At 36.4% G+C, this 20,599-nt stretch overlaps 1 protein-coding gene across 2 annotated transcripts; it reads left to right on the top strand.

Annotated features, from left to right (window-relative positions):
* The first annotated feature begins 41 nt into the window (after positions 1 to 41).
* Positions 42 to 13,290, top strand: LOC107754142 (cysteine-rich protein 2-like). 2 transcript variants are annotated; one of them, XM_016570472.1, is made up of 4 exons: positions 42 to 163; positions 12,001 to 12,095; positions 12,176 to 12,230; positions 12,309 to 13,290. In XM_016570472.1, the coding sequence occupies exons 1-4, from the start codon at positions 127 to 129 to the stop codon at positions 12,353 to 12,355; spliced, it is 234 nt and encodes a 77-aa protein (XP_016425958.1). In that variant the 5' UTR covers positions 42 to 126; the 3' UTR covers positions 12,356 to 13,290. The 2 variants fall into 2 exon arrangements, with proteins under 2 accessions (XP_016425958.1, XP_016425957.1); XM_016570471.1 differs by lacking the exon at positions 42 to 163 and adding an exon at positions 9,256 to 9,357.
* The last annotated feature ends 7,309 nt before the right edge of the window (positions 13,291 to 20,599 follow it).

The following is a 20,599-nucleotide window of genomic DNA, read 5'->3' as shown; positions in this document are numbered from 1 at the left end:
GTCCACGCACCCGAATAATGAAGAAGAAAATGAGTTGCGCCTAAGGCTCTCAATCTCAAATTATACATATATGAGGCCCACTTCACAGTTCAACTGAAATGAGAGACAAACGCCCCTATCTAATAAATGAAATCCTTCGGAAAAACAATGAAAACATCCACTGGTAAGCCATTGCCATTTCTACACAATTTTTAACTTACATAGCAACTTAAGATGTCTGTGTGTGTGTGTGTGTGTGGACAGATCGATCATTGTGGCTAGATCATTGTGGCTAACGGTTTCAATGTCTGTAGCATTTTTGCAATTTGGTGTCTCAAACTTGTAAATGTATTCCTATGTAGGTTTATTCTACAAATAAAAGTTGTTAAGAGAGTATTTTAGAAATATTATTTACTATGGCTACTTATCCCTAAACAGTGTAATTAATGTACAAACAGTGCTGTTGTTACAACATTTCCCGCTATAAGATAAGAAACATTTTCATTCAAACAGCAAATAATAGTGACAGTTATTTTACCCCTGTATTTCTATTGTATTTAAATTTAGCCTACTTATTACTGCTTGATTAATGATTTAAAGAGGAATGCTGCAAATCAAATAATTACCATCTCCAGATTTAGCCTATAAAATTTTAGACTGAAAACTTTTCTTTAGCACTTTCACTTAGTTGGTTTTCTTCTTTACTCTTCTTGTCCAACTGTAGGCAACATTATTTTTTATTTTTATTTATGTCCTTAACTGTTTATCTTGTGTATTTTGTTTGTTATGTGTTTTTTCCTCATTGTTTGCATTTCCATTTCACTTTATCCATCTTTAATGGCATAAATTTAAAATAAAAGCTGAAGGGGAAACGCGTGAATAATTTACAAATGTTAGATGCTTCTTCAATTTATCTTGACAACTCGTGTAAACTGCCTCCATTCACTTAAATATCCCCTGCACTTTTTCGATTTATGTAAACGTTTGATTTGCTTCGCCTGTAGTTGTTAACACGGGCCATTCTCTAGGGCTTGTTGGACATTTAAACCTGATCACGCCTCTTGTTGGCCAGTAGCAATAGTGTGGACATGTAAGTCGACCAAGATAAAACAAGGATTTTAAGAAATTGACAAAAGTCTGTTGTTTACTTTTAAAAAACACGATTCTAGATTAACTTCTCTTAGTCTTGGATTGATGTAATTTAGTTTTGAGGATCAAATGTATGTCAAAGTGTAGTAGTACTAGTATGTCCTTAAAAGGGGGCTGCTTTTTAACCTTTTTTCATGCATTTTTCTTCAAGAAGTCTTCAATGAGTCACATAGGAGCTGAGATGATGAGCGTGTATGTGGGGGTGTGAGTCCCATTTCCAAATCCCACCTTGACACACTGTTTTTTATCTCACTTTCTTTGAAAAACAGGCTCACATGTGAGTCATATGCTTCCCAGAAAGCATTTTATGCCTGTCCTATTACCTCTTTATTTGTAAAGAGTAAGATCTTTCCCAGTTACGTTGAAACACACATAGAAAAGATAATACACTTATAGTAGGTGTGTTCTGTAGTGATAATTTAAAGATTGGGCGAGAGATGGCAGCAAGAGGGGCTGCTTTGAAAGGAAATATGGGGGAGTGATAGAGAGAGGGATAGGGGGATGGGGAGAGAGAGGATGGGGGTAGGGAGGTGTGTGAGAGTGTGTGTAAGGGGATGGGGGGGGGCTCGGCCAATAGGCCCTCTTATTGGTTTGTTCAAATGGTGGGGGAGGGGCACCCAGCATACACCAGCTGTATGAGGAGAGAGGAGAAACAAAGGGTGAGATGGCGAGGGTGGGGGGGCATAGCGTACGTTTCCTCACTAATATTCAGGGATAATTAAAATTCAGGCAGGGCTGATGATTTAAAATGCTGATACGCTCAAATTAAAAATTAACATGCGCTCGGATTCTGATCTAATGCAATATTAAACATGGTGAAAAACTTGCTTTTAAGTATACAGCTCTTTTATTAACACTTGATAAATATTTTACAGTAGTTTCATGTTTTCAATTGTTACACTGTGCCCATTCCCAGCACTCTATTTCCTTAACCTTGACCAGGCAGAGTTTATTCATCAAGAGATCTTTGTAATGCAGTGAAATGTGTATATGCACATAAGCCAGAGGAAGCTGTGCTTTGCACTTTTTCAGACCGATGAGCTTTGTAAAAATCGACGCGTTTCAAAAAGGCGGGGCATAGAGGAGAAACAATAATGTACAGTATGTGGAAAATAATGTGTTTTTTTTTACTTTAAACCGCATAAACACATTTCATTACACCAAATACACAAAATAATGTTCTTTTTAGCAGCATCATATGACCCCTTTAAAGGACAAAGGAATTACTGGAACCCTCTCAAACCAGTGTGACTAGTCTCAAAAAAGAGAGCGAGCGAGCGAGACCGAGAGAGAGGAAGAGAGCTGGGTGAGAATGAGCGAGAGAAAGAAGGAAAAAAACACAGGAAATGAGAGAGGGAGAAGGGAGGAGAGCGGCCGGCCTCCTTGCATTTAAGCCAAACCAAATCTGAGGGAATTGGCATTGGCTGCTTCGCATGAGAACCGAGAGGAAAAACTATAAGACAGAAAAAGGTTGAAGAGAAATGCCAAGAATGCAAAGGCAAGAATCAACACATTTAAGAGTCTTTCGTTCTGCTGGCTGACTCACCCTCCCTTCTGAATGCAATTATAAACTAGCACATTTTCACACTGTAAGCTGAAAGCCGGTTTTGATTAAGATGCGTCAACTTGGGTGTTGCTAGTCAGCATTAATTAGTGGAAGACCTGCTTTTAATCACCTCTGCGGGCCTGTAAACATAAAAACACGTCTACTAAGCCTAAAAGTAAGTTTTATAGTTGTTCCTCAAAAATGGTGCATTCTGGTATAGCAGCTGGGATGTCTTAAGCTGTCCTTGAATAGTTAGACTTCACCAGTTGGCTGGGACAGATGAGTTTACTGATTGGGAATCGCTGTGATGTCTTTTGGAGTAGAGATAGTGGGATTCTGGTCTAGTCGTCCCGTGCTGCATCTTCCCTGTTAACATCAGAGATCGAATGTGTTTGCCAAGTTTCTGGTACGTCGGGTGTAGAATCGCTGTCTGCTTTTAAGTCTCTTGGCCCATGGATGTCATGCCAAAACCTACTGAGACTTACAAACATTATACATCACACACATGGCAGCTTGTCTCAGGCCTGCGGCTCTGGAACTTAACATGCCACATACTGTTCACATAAACATGCTTTATGACAGGTTATTAATGCTTGTCAGTCTTGTATGCACTGGGTTTTAAACACAAAAGCCCATAACTGCAAAACCTCTACAAATACTAATCATGATCTTCTAGTCAGATGCACGCTAACAGTAAGTTTGGAATATGATTTTGCAGTTTTTTAAAATATTTTTGAAAGAAGTCTCTTATGCTCACCAAAGCTGCATTTATTTGAACAAAAATACAGTAAAATTAGAAATAATATGAAAACATATTAAAATTTAAAATCCAGTCTCACGTGGTCCTTCAGAAGTCATACTAATATGCTGAAAATTCAGCTTTGCCGTCACAGGAATAAATACATTTTTAAAATTACACTCATATAGAAAACTGTTCTTTTTTGTAATAATATTTCACAATATTATTTTGTTTACTGTATTTTTTGGTAAAATAAATACAGTCTTGGTGAGCATATAAGAGACAACATTAAAAAATCTTAATATTCCAAACTTTCGACCAGTAGAGTAACTCTTTGAGTTGATTCTTTTCATGGATCATTCAAAAAGACTCAGGAGTTAGCTTTTTGAATCAATCAAAATTCTTTGTTGAATTAAGTCACAGAATTGGTTAGAGCGGCTATAATCAATTATAGAAGTTCAGTTACTTCAATATAACTATTAGGCTGCTCTCCTCTGCAAGAAAGCAAAAAAATATATATTCTCTATTTATCTATACACCTCAAAATTCTTTATTCATGTCTATTCTCATTTGTATAGTTATGCTAGATAAGAGTAATGCAATGAAATTAATAAGTAGTAGGCCTTTCAATAATAATAAAGCAATATCAACTAAAAGAGAATAATTTTTTTAAGTTTTAATTTATTTATTGTAGTTCTAGACGGTCCCTGGGATAAAAAATTTGGGAACCCCTGTACTACTGTACACTCCTAAAGTCTTGTTTTCCTGCATACTATATTATTCACATTTTCACAAAGGTCTAATACAAAAAGGGGGGTTAATATTTAGAATATTTGAATGTGTAGTAACACAGTCAGCATTTTGTAATAATATTTCACTGACACTGCTTACCCAGATGCATCTGACTCACTTTGTCCCACAGCTACCATTTTGGGATGCTTCTTTTAATAATTCATGGCTAATCTTTAGCCAAATAATTTACATGTTCTCTTTTAATTGGCAATTCACCAATATAATGTATAATGTATATTTTTAGTCCTGAATAAATCTGCTTTGACCTAAGATTAGTCTTATGTGTCATGTAGAAAATATACTTTGAAGTGCAAACAACTGTTTTCATGTGCATCTGGGCAGCTGTATGTGGTAAGTACTTTCTAAATATGTATTCACATGGCAGAAACTGTCCAGAGTTTGCATGATTAAGAGGGCGACACTCTTACCCCACTTTCCCCTACTCTTATTCTATCCCCTCTCCTCCATTTCTCAGCCAGAAAGAAGAGGATTTAGGCTAGTTTGTCAGAGCCAAACCAAACCAGCATGAAAAAGGACAGAAAGAGAAGCCCTCCCTTCCTCTAACCCTGTTTTGCTCTTCTCTGTGTAGTTTGGCAGTGTGTGTGTGTGTGTGTGTGTGTGTGTGTGTGTGTGTGTGTGCGGTCTGTGTGAACAAGCACTCATGTGGACAGGGCTCTGACTCTGATGTTTGGTGAAGTTCCCAGTTAGGCTTGATGGGAAATGTTTTTATCCCTCACTGAATGAAGTTGGTTCAGTATACACAAGACTGTCGAGCAACCATTGGACCAAATGCTGAGAAGAGACACTCACCTGTCCAACAGAAACACACTTTAGTTAACCCTCTGTGTACCTGTGGTACTTGTGGAACTACACTACCTATTTTTAATGTTTTTTTTTTTAAAGGCTGCATTTATTTGATCAAAAATACAGTAATATTGTGAAATATTATTACAATGTGCAATATTTTCTATTTATTTTAATATATTTTAAAATGTAATTTATTCCATTTTGGAGACGTGCTGAAATCGCGTTTGGTCTCGTACTGTATCGCGTACCTTGTCAGTGTTGTGCGCTTTGCTTGGCCATTTGTTGTGATAAACAGGAAAGTGTGTTCAAGCGCCAGCAAAACAGTGTAAAGAAATATTCTTTGTGAGAAGCAGTCAATCAGCAGAAGTTAAAAGCTTGTAAGTGTATTTATTTCTTGTCTCAGTGTTTAGCGCAGTTGTCGTTGCTAGGAAACGCTTGTTTTGTTTACTGTGGAGACGTGCTGAAATCGCGTTTGGTCTCGTACTGTATCGCGTACCTTTTATTATATATACAGTGGGTACGGAAAGTATTCAGACCCCCTTACATTTTTCACTCTTTGTTATATTGCAGCCATTTGCTAAAATCATTTAAGTTAATTTTTTTTCCTCATTAATGTACACACAGCATCCCATATTGACAGAAAAACACAGAATTGTTGACATTTTTGCAGATTTATTAAAAAAGAAAAACTGAAATATCATATGGTCCTAAGTATTCAGACCCTTTGCTCAGTATTTAGTAGAAGCATCCTTTTGATCTAATACAGCCATGAGTCTTTTTGGGAAAGATGCAACAAGTTTTTCACACCTGGATTTGGGGATCCTCTGCCATTCCTCCTTGCAGATCCTCTCCAGTTCTGTCAGGTTGGATGGTAAACGTTGGTGGACAGCCATTTTTAGGTCTCTCCAGAGATGCTCAATTGGGTTTAAGTCAGGGCTCTGGCTGGGCCATTCAAGAACAGTCACAGAGTTGTTGTGAAGCCATTCCTTCGTTATTTTAGCTGTGTGCTTAGGGTCATTGTCTTGTTGGAAGGTAAACCTTCGGCCCTGTCTGAGGTCCTGAGCACTCTGGAGAAGGTTTTCGTCCAGGATATCCCTGTACTTGGCTGCATTCATCTTTCCCTCGATTGCAACCAGTCGTCCTGTCCCTGCAGCTGAAAAACACCCCCACAGCATGATGCTGCCACCACCATGCTTCACTGTTGGGACTGTATTGGACAGGTGATGAGCAGTGCCTGGTTTTCTCCACACATACCTCTTAGAATTAAGGCCAAAAAGTTCTATCTTGGTCTCATCAGACCAGAGGATCTTATTTCTCACCATCTTGGAGTCCTTCGGGTGTTTTTTAGCAAACTCCATGCGGGTTTTCATGTGTCTTGCACTGAGGAGAGGCTTCCGTCGGGCCACTCTGCCATAAAGCCCCGACTGGTGGAGGGCTGCAGTGATGGTTGACTTTCTACAACTTTCTCCCATCTCCCGACTGCATCTCTGGAGCTCAGCCACAGTGATCTTTGGGTTCTTCTTTACCTCTCTCACCAAGGCTCTTCTCCCCCGATAGCTCAGTTTGGCCAGACGGCCAGCTCTGGGAAGGGTTCTGGTCGTCCCAAACGTCTTCCATTTAAGGGTTATGGAGGCCACTGTGCTCTTAGGAACCTTAAGTGCAGCAGAAATTTTTTTGTAACCTTGGCCAGCTCTGTGCCTTGCCACAATTCTGTCTCTGAGCTCTTCAGGCAGTTCCTTTGACCTCATGATTCTCATTTGCTCTGACATGCACTGTGAGCTGTAAGGTCTTATATAGACAGGTGTGTGGCTTTCTTAATCAAGTCCAATCAGTATAATCAAATACAGCTGGACTCAAATGAAGGTGTATAACCATCTCAAGGATGATCAGAAGAAATGGGCAGCACCTGATTTAAATATATGAGTGTCACAGCAAAGGGTCTTAATACTTAGGACCATGTGATATTTCTGTTTTTCTTTTTTAATAAATCTGCAAAAATGTCAACAATTCTGTGTTTTTCTGTCAATATGGGGTGCTGTGTGTACATTAATGAGGAAAAAAAATTAACTTAAATGATTTTAGCAAATGGCTGCAATATAACAAAGAGTGAAAAATTTAAGGGGGTCTGAATACTTTCCGTACCCACTGTATATACACCTTGCTACGTGTACTGCGTTAGGCTAACCGAGACTTGTCATTTGCACTTATATATTGTTGCTCTTTTGTTAGTTTTGACTGCTTTTATTGGATAAAATCGTCTGCTAAATGACTAAATAAATAAATAAAAATAAAAATTCCTGTGATGATAAAGCTGAATGTTCAGCAGTCATTACTTCAGTCTTCAGTGTCACATTATACGTCAAAAATCATTAATTTGCTGATTTGGTGTTCAAGAAATATTTTTTATGAATGTTGAAAACAGTTGTGTTATTTTTATTAATTTGTTTTATTTAATTTTTTATTATTTTTTGTGAAAACTTATACTTTTTTCCAGGATTCATTGATGAATACAAAGTTCAAAAGAACAGCATTTATTTGAAATGGATGCAGCATCATGCAAATGCAGACATTTTCAGTTGCCGACAACATATAAAATATGCTTCGGCTATGATGAATGTATAACAAAAGTGTCCGTCAACATGCCAGCTTCTATGAGACAACTGCTCCATGTAAAATAAAACAGCTTTTTTTTAAACTACTTCTTGAAATCTTCATCCCATGTAAATGCACATGATTTCAAAAATATTTTACTGAGAAAAAATATAGGATAGGAAAAAAAGTAGTGAGTGCACCTCTAAAAGCTGCCCTTTTATTGCCTTTTTTAAAGGGGTCATGAGGCTGGATCATAAATGATTCGCACGAACATAGACGCATTTAGATCGGGGGAGCATTCCCTTCAGAAACTAACATAATCCACTGCATCTTCAGCGGCTCAGATGTCGGGAGTAAATGACGACTGCTGTTCATTATTACATCCAACAACAGAACACCTCAATCGCTTAGGAGTCATTCTTGTCTACATCTGCTCCAGCGGGGAAACAATGGCGGTCTGATGACAGTCACTCAGGGCAAGATTTTAGTAGATAAAAAAAAAAACACTGGGTGGATTTTTATCATTATAGGGTGGTTGTGTACACACACTGCCAAAACACATTTCAGTTCAAACAACTTGTAAAAGTGCATGTAGCATCCTATGACCCCTTTAAATACTCCAACAATGCAACATATAATTGTTTTAAATAGTGACAAAGTGAAGGCAACACATAGGCTACATTCATAGACAAAAAGCATTAGAATCTGAATTTACAAAATCTATACATTTTCAGTTGCAGCTGAGCATTTACTAGGCTATTATATGTATAAAAAAATCACATGCGGGAATTCCACATTGAATTGTTCAGACACGCAGACCATAACAAAGCTCGTCCTATTTAAATGAAATCTATGTGTTTTCCCTTCCAGCTCACACATTGTGGAGGAGTAGTGTGTATGTGTATAAATCATGCTAAACTGAGGGCAATAGTGCATTGCAGCTCGAGCCAGACTCTTATTCATCCTTTATATCTCAACACGCACATACACAAAACACGCTCTCAGTCTCGGTTTCAATGATTCTCCTTCTCACAGTTTTCTGTGCTCATCCAATCAAGCGCCTTTCGGTGATGTCATCGCTCTCTCTGTCTGTGCGGCAGCAGTTTTGGGTTTCTCCTAAACTCCCGTTCTCCCACACTGGAGCTTTTTAATCTCTTGGATGGAGAGAAAGAGGATGAAAAAGGGCGTGCGGACAGATCGAGGGGTTGAGAAGCGGCGACCATGACAACCTATGAAATCCGAGCGGCTGACATCTGTGTCGCTCTCGTTCTCTCTGTCCCTCTCAGTCTCCCTGTCTGTTGTTCCTTTGACTCGCATCCAGCAAACAAGCCACAAGCTTTCATTTCATAACCGACTCTGACAAGTCTGATGACCTCACACGGCCCTCAGCATCATCTTTGATTGCAAACCGCAACGACTGACCACAGCAGAAGTGTGAAGTGTCTTTAAAACAGCAAGACTGACTTCAGTCCAAGCCCGCTATGACAGACTCATCCTATCACAGCACCCACACACACTTCTGACCAACATTTTCCTCCTCTCTGTCGTCTGACTGTTCGAACTGAGTGTATTTTCTTTTGAAATCATTTCTTGCTTCCTGTCGCTGCACCTCTTGCCACATCCTTTGAGGCTGTCACAGTTGAGAGGCTCACATATTTCCTGCATCTCAACATCTCACGCATCAAAAACTTTTAGAGATCTGCTACAACCATGGTGAGCTTCTGTCCTATATGTGGGAAGCCTGTTTATTTTGGTGAGTGGCATCTGGGGTCGGAGGGATACAACTTTAAAATGCTTAAAACATACTGATTAAGATGATTTTGAGGTTTTATGTAGTTATCAACACTGAAAAACAGAAATGTAGTGCGTGGAGCTGCTGCATGTTTTGTGTTTAGCTGCAAAAAACACAGATCAGCTTCTGTTTTGGCCTGAAAGTGTCCATTCTGACTTGCTGTTGTGGTATTTCTGTAGCATTTGGATTATGTTGTACCCAGGTTGTGTGTTTGCATGTATAGTTCTGTGATAACATCTTGTGTTAACTGCAGAGTGTTGTAGAAAGAGGTGTTAATGTAGTTATCAACACTGAAAAACATCAATGTAAAGCACTGAGCCGCTGCATTCGTGTTTAGCTGCAAAACTTCAGATAAGGTTCTGTTTTGACTCAAAAGTGCTCATTGTTTTGACTTGCTGTTGTGCTATTTCAGTTGTATTCAGATTATATTGTGCTCAAGTTGTGTGTTCTCATGTCTAGTTGTGTGATAACGTCTTATATTAGCAGCAGAGTGTTGTAGCAGAGCATGCTAACTTCAAATTAGCTTTAGTTTCTGCCTTTACGCTAGGTAAAACAAACTAGTTGTTGTGTAACCAAGTTTGTGAATGCCTTTGTGCTGCATTAATCAGTCTGCAGTTTCCTAACCGCCATCAGCGCCTCACGACATCACAAGAGCACAGGAAGTGGAATAGGCCAGAGCGAGAGAGGCTTGACTGTTTAAATTGGCAGATAGCAACGCAGAAACCTATGGACACTTGAAGAAAGTTGAGAATTTGGCCAGAAAAACCCTGTAGGTGCCAGTCGGCTTTCAGCATCAGGACTGAAGAAAAAAGCTCTCTAGACTGCAGGCAGTTGTTGGTTCTGCCAGAAAGAGAAAAGCTGTCCCAAGGTGTTGGTAGGAGGTTCAGTTTTAGTCTGATCCTGGTTCAATCTAGAGGTTTCCTGTCCAATGGTTAAGGTCAGGGTTTCAGTAGGAGGGCTCGTGCTGGGCCGCATGAAAGGGTAATATCTACATAGAACTGAGAATAGGAATGCAGTTTAAAATAAATGTGGAATCGAAAGATTGAGGAAAGTGTGAAATCTATGTTCAGATTCTTGTTTTCTTTATTAAAGGAGAGCGCGTTTAAAACGAATATAATTATTCTGTTGTTGTTTTTTTAACAACAGAAAATAATTTTGACCCATCCCTCAATATGTTAAAAAAAAGAAAGAAAGATGTGTTTACTTTACAGTATTGCACATTCAATAGACGTCTGAGGCAAATCTACAGAACCACAAATAAATTTTATAACAATACTTGCGAAGAGAGGGACAACTTTAAATTCTGCCATTTTGTCACTTCAGAGGATGAGCAAGAATAATTCAGTTTAAAAAAATATATATATTTTTAAGGAAAAACATGCAAAAAAGAGCAAGTGAAGTTAAAGGGATAGTTCACCCCAAAATAAAAATTCTGTCATTAATTACTCACCCTCATGTCGTTCCAAACCCTTAAGACCTTTGTTCATCTTCGGAACACAAATTAAGATATTTTTGATGAAATCGGAGAGCTCTCTAACCCTGCATAGACAGCAGTGCAACTGAAATGTTCCCAGAATCAGCGTTGTTTACGTTTAGGGGAAAGCGCGCATGTGTTGTGGTAATCTCCAAAATGGCGGAATACAGTAACTCTCCCCGAGTTACTGTATTCCGCCATTTTGGAGATTACCACGACACATGCGCGCGCTTTCCCCTAAACGTTGGGGATTGAAGAATTGTTGAATAAAGGATGTTATTTTTGTTTTCTTTGTGCACAAAAAGTATTCTCGTAGCTTTGCAAAATTGAAGTTGAGCCACTGATGTCACATGGACTGTTTTACCGATGCCCTCCTTACTACGTTTCTGGGTCTGGGAACATTTCAGTTGTGCAGGGAGAAATCTCTGTCTCAGATTTCATCAAAAATATCTTCATTTGTGTTCCGAAGATGAACGGAGTTCTTACGGGTTTGGAACGACATGAGGGTGAGTAATTAATGACAGAATTTTCATTTTTGGGTGAACTAACCCTTTGAAATATGATGAGACAGAAAAGTCAGTATTGAGTTCGTATATGTTGGTATAACGGTAAAAACAGTATAACAATAAAAGCAAAATAGAAATATAAAAATGCAAAAGAATTATAAAAAAATATAAAAATAACGAAATTACTCAAATTTGCACCTTTTGAATCTTAAATTATAAAAATAAAAGCGTATTCAAAATATTAATAAACACTATAATGATATATAAATAGTATAATATTACTGATTCGAATTTCCAAATTTATTTAGGTAAGTAAAAACATGTTTTACTGTTGTTGACTAATTCACACAACTATGAAAGCCTGTTTCTGCCATGGAATAATTTTTTTTAAATCTTTTTTTCTCCCAATTTTGAGTTTTCCTCTCACAATTCTGAGAAGTCAGTTTTGCAAGAAAAGTGCAATTGATTTCATTCTGCGGCTTCCATACAAAACTCACATAAACAAACCCCCGCATACACTTATCTCATGATTTTTAACAGCTCCCTTGACTCTTACCAAACTAACTCCATCTTCAGTAAACACACCTGGCTGATTGCTTAACCTTTGACCTTTGATTCATGCAGGTGAGAAGAAGAGGTCATTGGGACGGGATTATCACCCGTTGTGCTTGAAGTGTCACAAGTGTAAAAGACAGCTAAATGCCGGCCAGCATGCAGAGGTATATATATGATTACTTTGTCATATATGCCATATATGTTGCCTTTTAATGTCTTTTAATGTTTTTACATGTCTATGCAGCACGATGAGAAGCCATACTGCACTAACTGCTACATGAGAGATTTTGGACCCAGAGGTGAGAGCAAATGACATTTGTTTTTTGTTTTTTTTCTAAATATAATATAATATCATCAATGTTTTTTCTTTTGTGCAGGTAGCCGAAAACCTGTTGCTCGGACCTTTAACACAGCAGCTTCTTAAGAGGGGTCTTGCAGTCTTGAGAAACACACTGGATCTGCTTTTTCTCTTACAGTATCTGCTTTACACTGCCACACACAGCAAACCACTGTTAAATACTGCCAAGTTGATCTCTCCTTACCACAGAATAAAACACAACTCCACCCTTATGATTCCATTCAGCATAAATGACCAGAATCAACAGCCATCCACGTTGGCATTCTCTCAGGGAAATGCGCTACTTCGTGTATTTAAATCATTTGCCTTGATCTCACAGTTAAGGCACCTAAATATTGTACATTATTTTTTAATTGAGTTGTATCTTATTCTTTAGAATGGGAGATGAGAAAATATCAAACTGTATGGTGAAACGAATGTTGGTGTAGGAAGGCTGTTATGTACAAGCATCGTGTGTTTTTGATTTCAAGACTCTGTATACCATTAATTAATTGATTAACTTGAAACACAATGTAAATTTTTTTTCTGTTCTATTATTGTTTGTTCTTTTCTGGGATTTTGTGGATCAGAGGCTATAAAACAAAGAGTTTCTTAACCAGGCAGCAAAAGTATCTACAAAGCAAAAATGACAATAATTAATCATTGTGTCTTTTTAATTAGAAGCAGAAGCTTGCGTCCCAAACCTCATGGCGCATAAGTGATGGCTTTATCAGTTTTGCTAATTCAGGAAGAATACATATTTGATTTGATGATTTTATCTGTTTTTTTCTCATTAGTTCATTGAAAAGAAGTGTCACTCAGAGCTGCCAACTAGCGTATTGTCAACTCATTGAATCAGAAGAATAATTTCATGTCTCTTATACTCAAATCCATAAAATAAACTGTAAAAATAATAATGCAATAATTACTATGAATTTTATGGAAAACTTTTTTTCTGTTGAAAATTGCATTTGAATAATTGAAGATTTGTACCTCAAAATGTAACTGCCTACAATTGGAATATAAATTATTGTTTTCATCTCGTCTTAATTTTTGTGTAAAATTATTGTTTTCATCTTGTAAATATCTTTTGTAATTTTGAAATATTTTTACTATTTAAAATAGCTGCTTTCTATTTGAATATATTTTAAAATGTAATTTATTCCTGTGATTTCAAAGCTGAATTTTTAGCATCATTACTCCAGTCACATGATCCTTGAGAAATCATTCTAATATTCTGATTTGCTGCTCAAAAAACATTTATTATTATTAATATCATGCTGAAAACAGCTGAGTAGACTTTTTTTCAGGTTTCCTTGATGAATAGAAAGTTCAGAAGAACAGCATTTATCTGAAATAGAAATCTTTTGTAACATTATAAATGTCTTTATCATCACTTTTGATCAATTTAAATTATCCTTGCTAAATAAAGGTATTAATTTCTATAATTTCTTTCCCAAAAAATTAAATTTATACTGACTCCAAGCTTTTGAATGGTGTCGTGATTACTGCTTTTGCTGTATTTTGGATCAAATAAATGCAGGCTTGGTGAGCAAAAGAGGATTCTTAATTTTTTTTTTACAAATCTTACAGTTCAAAAACTTTTGACTGGTAGTGTATATATATTATAATAAATCAGGAATATATTGCCTATATATACTTATGTAATTATAATAATAATAATTTATAATAATATATTAATAATACTCATGATTATATGCTTATGAAGATGTGTATGTATATATATATGTATATGCAGCCAACAACAACAAAAAAAAAAAATCCACATGCATTCATATCAAGTATGCTTTACAGAAACACCCATCATCTGGAGCCAGAGAGAGAGAAGCCTGGCAAAAGGCTGTGTTCACAAGGCCAATGCAGTCTGCTGGAATGTGTCTGTGTGAGTGTGTGCGAGCTGGCAGCCTTTCTGTAGCAGACCTACTGCTGGATACCTGCTGTTGATCCTGTCAAACTCTCACATGCACACACACACACACACAGGGCCTGTTTCTAGGCATATGTGCATGTGTGAGCACGGGCACGTTCAAGTGCACATATGTGATTAGCTTCATGCATGAGAAAACATTTGCACTGAGGAAGAGCATAAATCAGATGAAGATCCCAGGTTATCATTGTGCTCCTTTTTTTCTTTCAGATTAAGACAGAGAAAAAAATGAAAGAAAGATGGCATGAAGGAGGTGGAGGGATTATTCCAGGGAGCGAGTGAGGGAGGGTGCATGCATGTGTGTAAAGAGGGTTCCCTGCTGCAGCGTGTCTTTGAACCCACCCCCACCTTGACAGGTCACATGGTTTGTGTGATGCCAGCTGTCTCATTTGCATGTGTTTTAACTACACCGCAAATCCATCAGTTGGGAGAGAAAGAGAGAAGGGGCGGAGATACAAAAAGGGGCTGCAGACACACTGGAAGAACTGATTGATGAAGAAAGACAGAGATGCCTTCATTCCTATGCAGGGCTTCAGAGATGTGGAGGTTATTAGATGCCCACCACACCCTCTGAAGGCTCATTTGATATGTGCATGAAGAAGAGGAGGGATCGCCCATGTTACTGGATGAGATGGGTACAGTCACTGTCACTAATATGCATATTGTTTAGTCTAGAATTGGGAGTACATTTCACATCCACAAAAAAGTACAAAAAATAAAAATAAAACAAAAATCGTGCTGGGAAACGATTAATCGCGATTAATCGCATCCAAAATAAAGTTTTTGTGTACATAATATGTATGAGTGTACTGTGTATATTTATTATATATAAATACACCCACATGCATGTATATATTTAAGAAAAATTTTGTTTATATATTAAATATATTTATATATAAATATATAAATGTAAATATTTTCAAAATATATACTGTGTGTGTGTGTGTGTGTGTGTGTGTCTTTCATAATAAATATACACAGTACACACACATATATTATATAAGCAAAAACGTTTATTTTGGATGTGATTAATCGTGATTAATCGTTGCCCAGCACAATTTAAGAAAAATTTTGTTTATATATTAAATATATTTATATATAAATATATAAATGTAAATATTTTCTAAATATATTTTGGATGTGATTAATCGTGATTAATCGTTGCCCAGCACTAAAAAAAATAAAAAAAATAAAAAATTGCATAACATCTCATACAATTACCAAAATTATTGAGGAATAGTTCACCCAAAAATGAAAATTTTACTCACCCTCATGTCGTTCCAAACCTTTATCATTTTCATAGTTGACCTCAGTTAAAGCTGCAGTCCGTAACTTTTTTTGGTGATCCGAAATCAATATTTGAGCAAGTACATAACCAGCCAGTGTTCGAAACTATTGCCTTACTTTAGCCTGATTCACAACGGTTATCTTATAATAATGAGACTGTACAGAAATTGAAATCTACTCAAATTAATTAAAATTAAAATTAACTACATAAAAAATATTGAAATAAGAGGAAACTTATAATAATGTGTTCAAAATGTTCTATTTTCTGAAGAAAGTAGTTAATATAAATATGTACACACACTACATCTCATCAGTGATATGAAATGCGCCCTAAATTATAGAATGACTCATTTATATGCCAATTGCATTGTGGGAGTGGGGGCAGAGTAATGCATATGCATTCATAATATGCATAAATATTATTTTAAATTCATTTTATTCTTCATTGTGAACTGAACACACTTTGCCTCATTGTTCTTGTTAGCTATTAATAGCAATAGCACTGTGCTTAATTATTGTCTTAACTGACTTTTACTGTCTTGAATGTGTTAATAGGCACCCTGAAGCACTTCATAAGACTCGATTTGTGCTTCTGTGGTGGAGGTTTCACAGTCACCCACTCATATCAGCGACAATGCGGATGTAGGAGGCTAATGTCATTGTACTAATCAAAGCCTGGGCTAATAGCTAATGCTATCAAAGAGTGATGAAGCAGTCCATTCATCTTTACAGAGACAGTAGCTCTGGTGAGAGAACTGTGCACTTCAAACAATGTAATGTGAGATCATCAAACACAAAGGCGTGTGGGTATTTTCAACCCTGCAATGTGAGCATGTGGATGTTTTTGTTTGATATGATAATCTCATTGATATGTATGAGATACTGTGAGAAAGGGGAGTGAAGGTCTATGTGTGGAAGGTAACATAACAATAGGCAATGTGATATTAAAGGAAGTCTGTGACATTTTTACATCGCAGGGAATATCAGAGAACTTTTAGATACTGATGACAAAGTAAGATAACAAATATTTTTTTATCAAATTTTGTCATTGCAGTAGTCTGAACAAGGCCTCATATGTAAATATGAAGATCAGAAGTTATAAATCAGAAGTGAAGTTATCAATTACAGAAGCTAGACGCCCCCAAACTCACGCTATTGGTTGAGTCAGTGAAGGCTGGTTTTAATAATGCCACATAGAGAGCACAGTGTTTACACTTTTAAGAGAATTCAACGTATAAATGAACTATTTATAATTGTTGATGCATATTATGCGACTGAAAAAATAACAGGGCCTACTTCCAGCTTTGAGAAACATCGTATCCGGCTCATTGTGTGTAGGAGCTGTTTCAGACATGCTATCGTCGCCCCCTGTTGAAAAATGGTGTTTAGTGCAGTCTCCATCAAAACAATGCTATGATAAGCATACTGCATAGATAGACAAAACATAGCCAGAGAAAACCAATCAGGGGTCACTATATAATGGACAGATGTAAAACGAAATGCTGAATTGTGTGTGATGAATTGTGATGATCAGAATAAGCAAGCCTTCACATTTCATTTAGTAAGTTTTAATTAGATTTTATGATATTTTTACTTAGTCACAATGTTTTTTCTTAATTTAAAAACCACACAAACCCATACAAAGTCCTTACTTATAACGGATATATTCAAATACAGAACACAATAAAATGGCACATTTAAACAACACTTTATATTACACACAACAACATTTTTAATAAAACAGCTACATTTAGAAAGGCTTAAGATGACAATATAAGGCATAAGGCAAAACAAACTGAGGTCAGGAGATACATGGGAAAAAACTGTAAAATGCAACAAAAAGGTGCAACTGTAAACATCGTAAGCAAGCAAAATAATGGTATCTTGTAAATAGTCTGACACACGAACAACATTTAAACCAGTTATAACATGAATATCGAAATATTAACTTGACTTAAGGATAGTTGAAATAATGTTTGCTGTATTTAATTTTCTACATAAGTGATATAAAAGAGGTAAATCATTTTTATTTAAAAAAATAATTTTTTTGGTGCACATGCAGCTGTTTTAAACAGAGCTTAAAAAGTTCAAGGTTCATTTTTTTTTTTTATATATAGCAGTTATTAACTTAAGTTTAATAGTCTAAGTTTGCATGTGCTCAAGTAGTGTTTATTCAAGTTTATACTCGAATGACAGAACAAGATGATGTGAAATATTAATTCATGTTGATGTTTAGTTTGTGAGGTCAACTGTGATATTTAGATCCTCTGTTGGTCAAATTAGTTTTCACAATTTTTAAGTTCAAGTTCAACTTCATGATTAGTATGCAGTAAAACCTGTGCATTTTATTTTCTTTCAAATGCATATGCACTATCATTCAAAAGTTTGGGGTCAGTTTTGAAGAAATTAATATTTTTATTTAGCAACTGCATTCATTTGCTCAAAAGTGACCGTAAAGGCCTTTATAACATTACAAAGATTTTTATAGCAAGCAAGTGCTGTTCTTTTAAACTTTCTATTTATTAGGGGTTTCACAAAATATGTACCATTACGTAGCACAACTGTTTTCAACATTTATGTTATTTGAGTAGCAAATCAGCATTATAGAAAGGTGACACTGAAGACTGGATTAATGCCTGCTGAAAACTCAGCTTTGCATCACAGGAATAAACTACATTTGAAAATATATTATTAAAATAGAAAACAGTTCTTTTAAATGATGGTTTTTACTGTATTTTTGACCAAATAAATGCAGTCTTGCATTTAAAAAAAATCTTTCAGACTCCAGAATGGTAGTGTAAATGGAAGTAAATAGAGCACAAATTACATTTACAGAGACAACCAATATCATCCAAAGTGCACCTTGGCATTGTCAACTGAGGTCTGTGGTCTCACCTTAAAATCCCAATATATTTGGGAGTGATTCAAAGAAGCTTTTAGTGCATGAGAAACACGAACCAAACATGACCAAATCATTGCTTATGTCATTGAAATAATCTGTTAGCTGCAGTGGGCGCTAAAAGCATGAAGAATTCTGGCTCAGATGGGATGATTCTGTTACCACATGAAGGCTAGACAGACCACAAACACCAAACTGACTCTCGTGTTTATTGGTATCCAGATGACTAATCAATGCTTGGACTGGAACCCAAGTCGCCAAATCATTGCTTATGTCATTGAAATAATCTGTTAGCTGCAGTGGGCGCTAAAAGCATGAAGAATTCTGGCTCAGATGGGATGATTCTGTTACCACATGAAGGCTAGAGACCACAAACACCAAACGGACTCTCGTGTTTATTGGTATCCAGATGACTAATCAATGCTTGGACTGGAACCCAAGTCATCATATGGTTCTGGAGTCTACAGCTTTTGGCGACGCCAAAGCTAACTCAGCAAATCTATATAAAGTTGGTGGCAAAAACCGGCGGCAGTGTAAACTGTGCTCCTGACCATTCCCACCCTTGTAATGACATACTTAGTTATTTGAATACTCTGTGGTTAAGATACCACAGAAATCAGTATAGAAAAGAGAATACTGGGAACGTATCGAGGTCAAAGATGTCTCTCAACACTCGCTTCTTCTCATGTGTGAGCCAATTCAATCTTTAATCAAAATCATAAAACTGGTTGACACATGTGTTTCATTTAGTCAGATGATGAATTAAAGGGATAGTTCAGCTAAAAAAATAAAATTCCTTCCAACCCTGTTTGACGTACTTTCTTCTATGGGACATAAAAGGTGAATTTTCAATATAATTAAAGTGAATTTAGACTGGGGCCGTAAAGCTCCAAAATGAAAATATTAAATATAAAAGTATCATAAAAGTGCCCTAAGTCTTCTGAGGCTAAGAAATTATTCACTAAATAGCCAACCTTTTATTAACACTCATGAAGCAGATTTGGTGTCATGCACGATCCTATTCCCCCCAAATCTGTATTTTTCTCCTTTCCTCAACAGAACCATTCCATTGGCTAAGACAACTTTTTCATGGGTCCTCTGTTAGGTGCCTGATTAGAAAAATGAAAAACACTTTACACTAGGGCTGCACGATTATGACAAAAATCATAATTGTCGATTATTCCCTTTAAATTGTAATTGCGATTATTAATTACGATTATCCCAATTTACATTGAATGTTTATACCATTGTTTTATGCAACTGCACCGTAAGTAGAAAGAAAAAAAGCATCTTAAGCACGCAGAATAACATAAGTGGACTTTGAACGATTACGTAATTGTGGCATCCATAATTGTAATCGCGATTAGAAATTCGATTAATTGTGCAGCCCTACTTTACACTGTATTTAATCATGAAAATATGTTCATTTCTTTTAAATGACATACTGCAGGGTGCGAACTACGGGGGAGCTAGGGGGAGCTCGGCTCCCCTTAATAAGACATGGGCTCCCCTGAAAACGTGATTTGTGAAATTTTGGGGGGTCTCAAAAAATATTGACAATGTGTTATTTTGACGTGCAATTTCAGTTTTGTGTAATGTGATCATCGTGGATTATTATGTGTAGAATTGCAAAAATATCATTCATTCATGCATGACGGCGATTTAAACCTAATTCACTTCAATACCGCAAGCGCAAACCCCCCCATAAAAAAAAAACAAGCGGGCTCCCCCAAAGTCCACGGTATAGTTCGAACACTGACATACTGTATAATACCATTCGAAAGTTTGGGGTTAGTCAGATTTTTAAAGAAATTAATAGTTTTATTCAGCAAGGATCCATTTAAATTGATCAGACATGTATAGCATTTTTCTATTTCAAATAAATGCTATTCTTTTTAACTTTAAATTCATCAAAGAATCCTCTATCACAGTTTCCACATAAATATTAAGCAACACAACTGTTTTCAACATTGATAATAATCAGAAATGTTTCTTGAGCTGCAAATCAGCATATTAGAATGATTTCTGAAGGATCATGTGACACTAAAGACAGGAGTAATGATGCTGAAAATTCAGCTTTGATATCACAGGAATGAAGTACATTTTAAAATAGATTTTTGTAAATAAATTGTAATAATATTTGACTATTATACCGTTTTTACTGCATGTCATTATTGCATTAAAATATCTTGCCAAC

Source organism: Sinocyclocheilus rhinocerous, unplaced genomic scaffold (genome assembly GCF_001515625.1).
Source record: "Sinocyclocheilus rhinocerous isolate Xijiao unplaced genomic scaffold, SAMN03320098_v1.1 scaffold681, whole genome shotgun sequence".
In the NCBI taxonomy this organism is placed as follows: domain Eukaryota; kingdom Metazoa; phylum Chordata; class Actinopteri; order Cypriniformes; family Cyprinidae; genus Sinocyclocheilus; species Sinocyclocheilus rhinocerous.
This window is presented reverse-complemented; position numbering and strand designations above follow the sequence as displayed.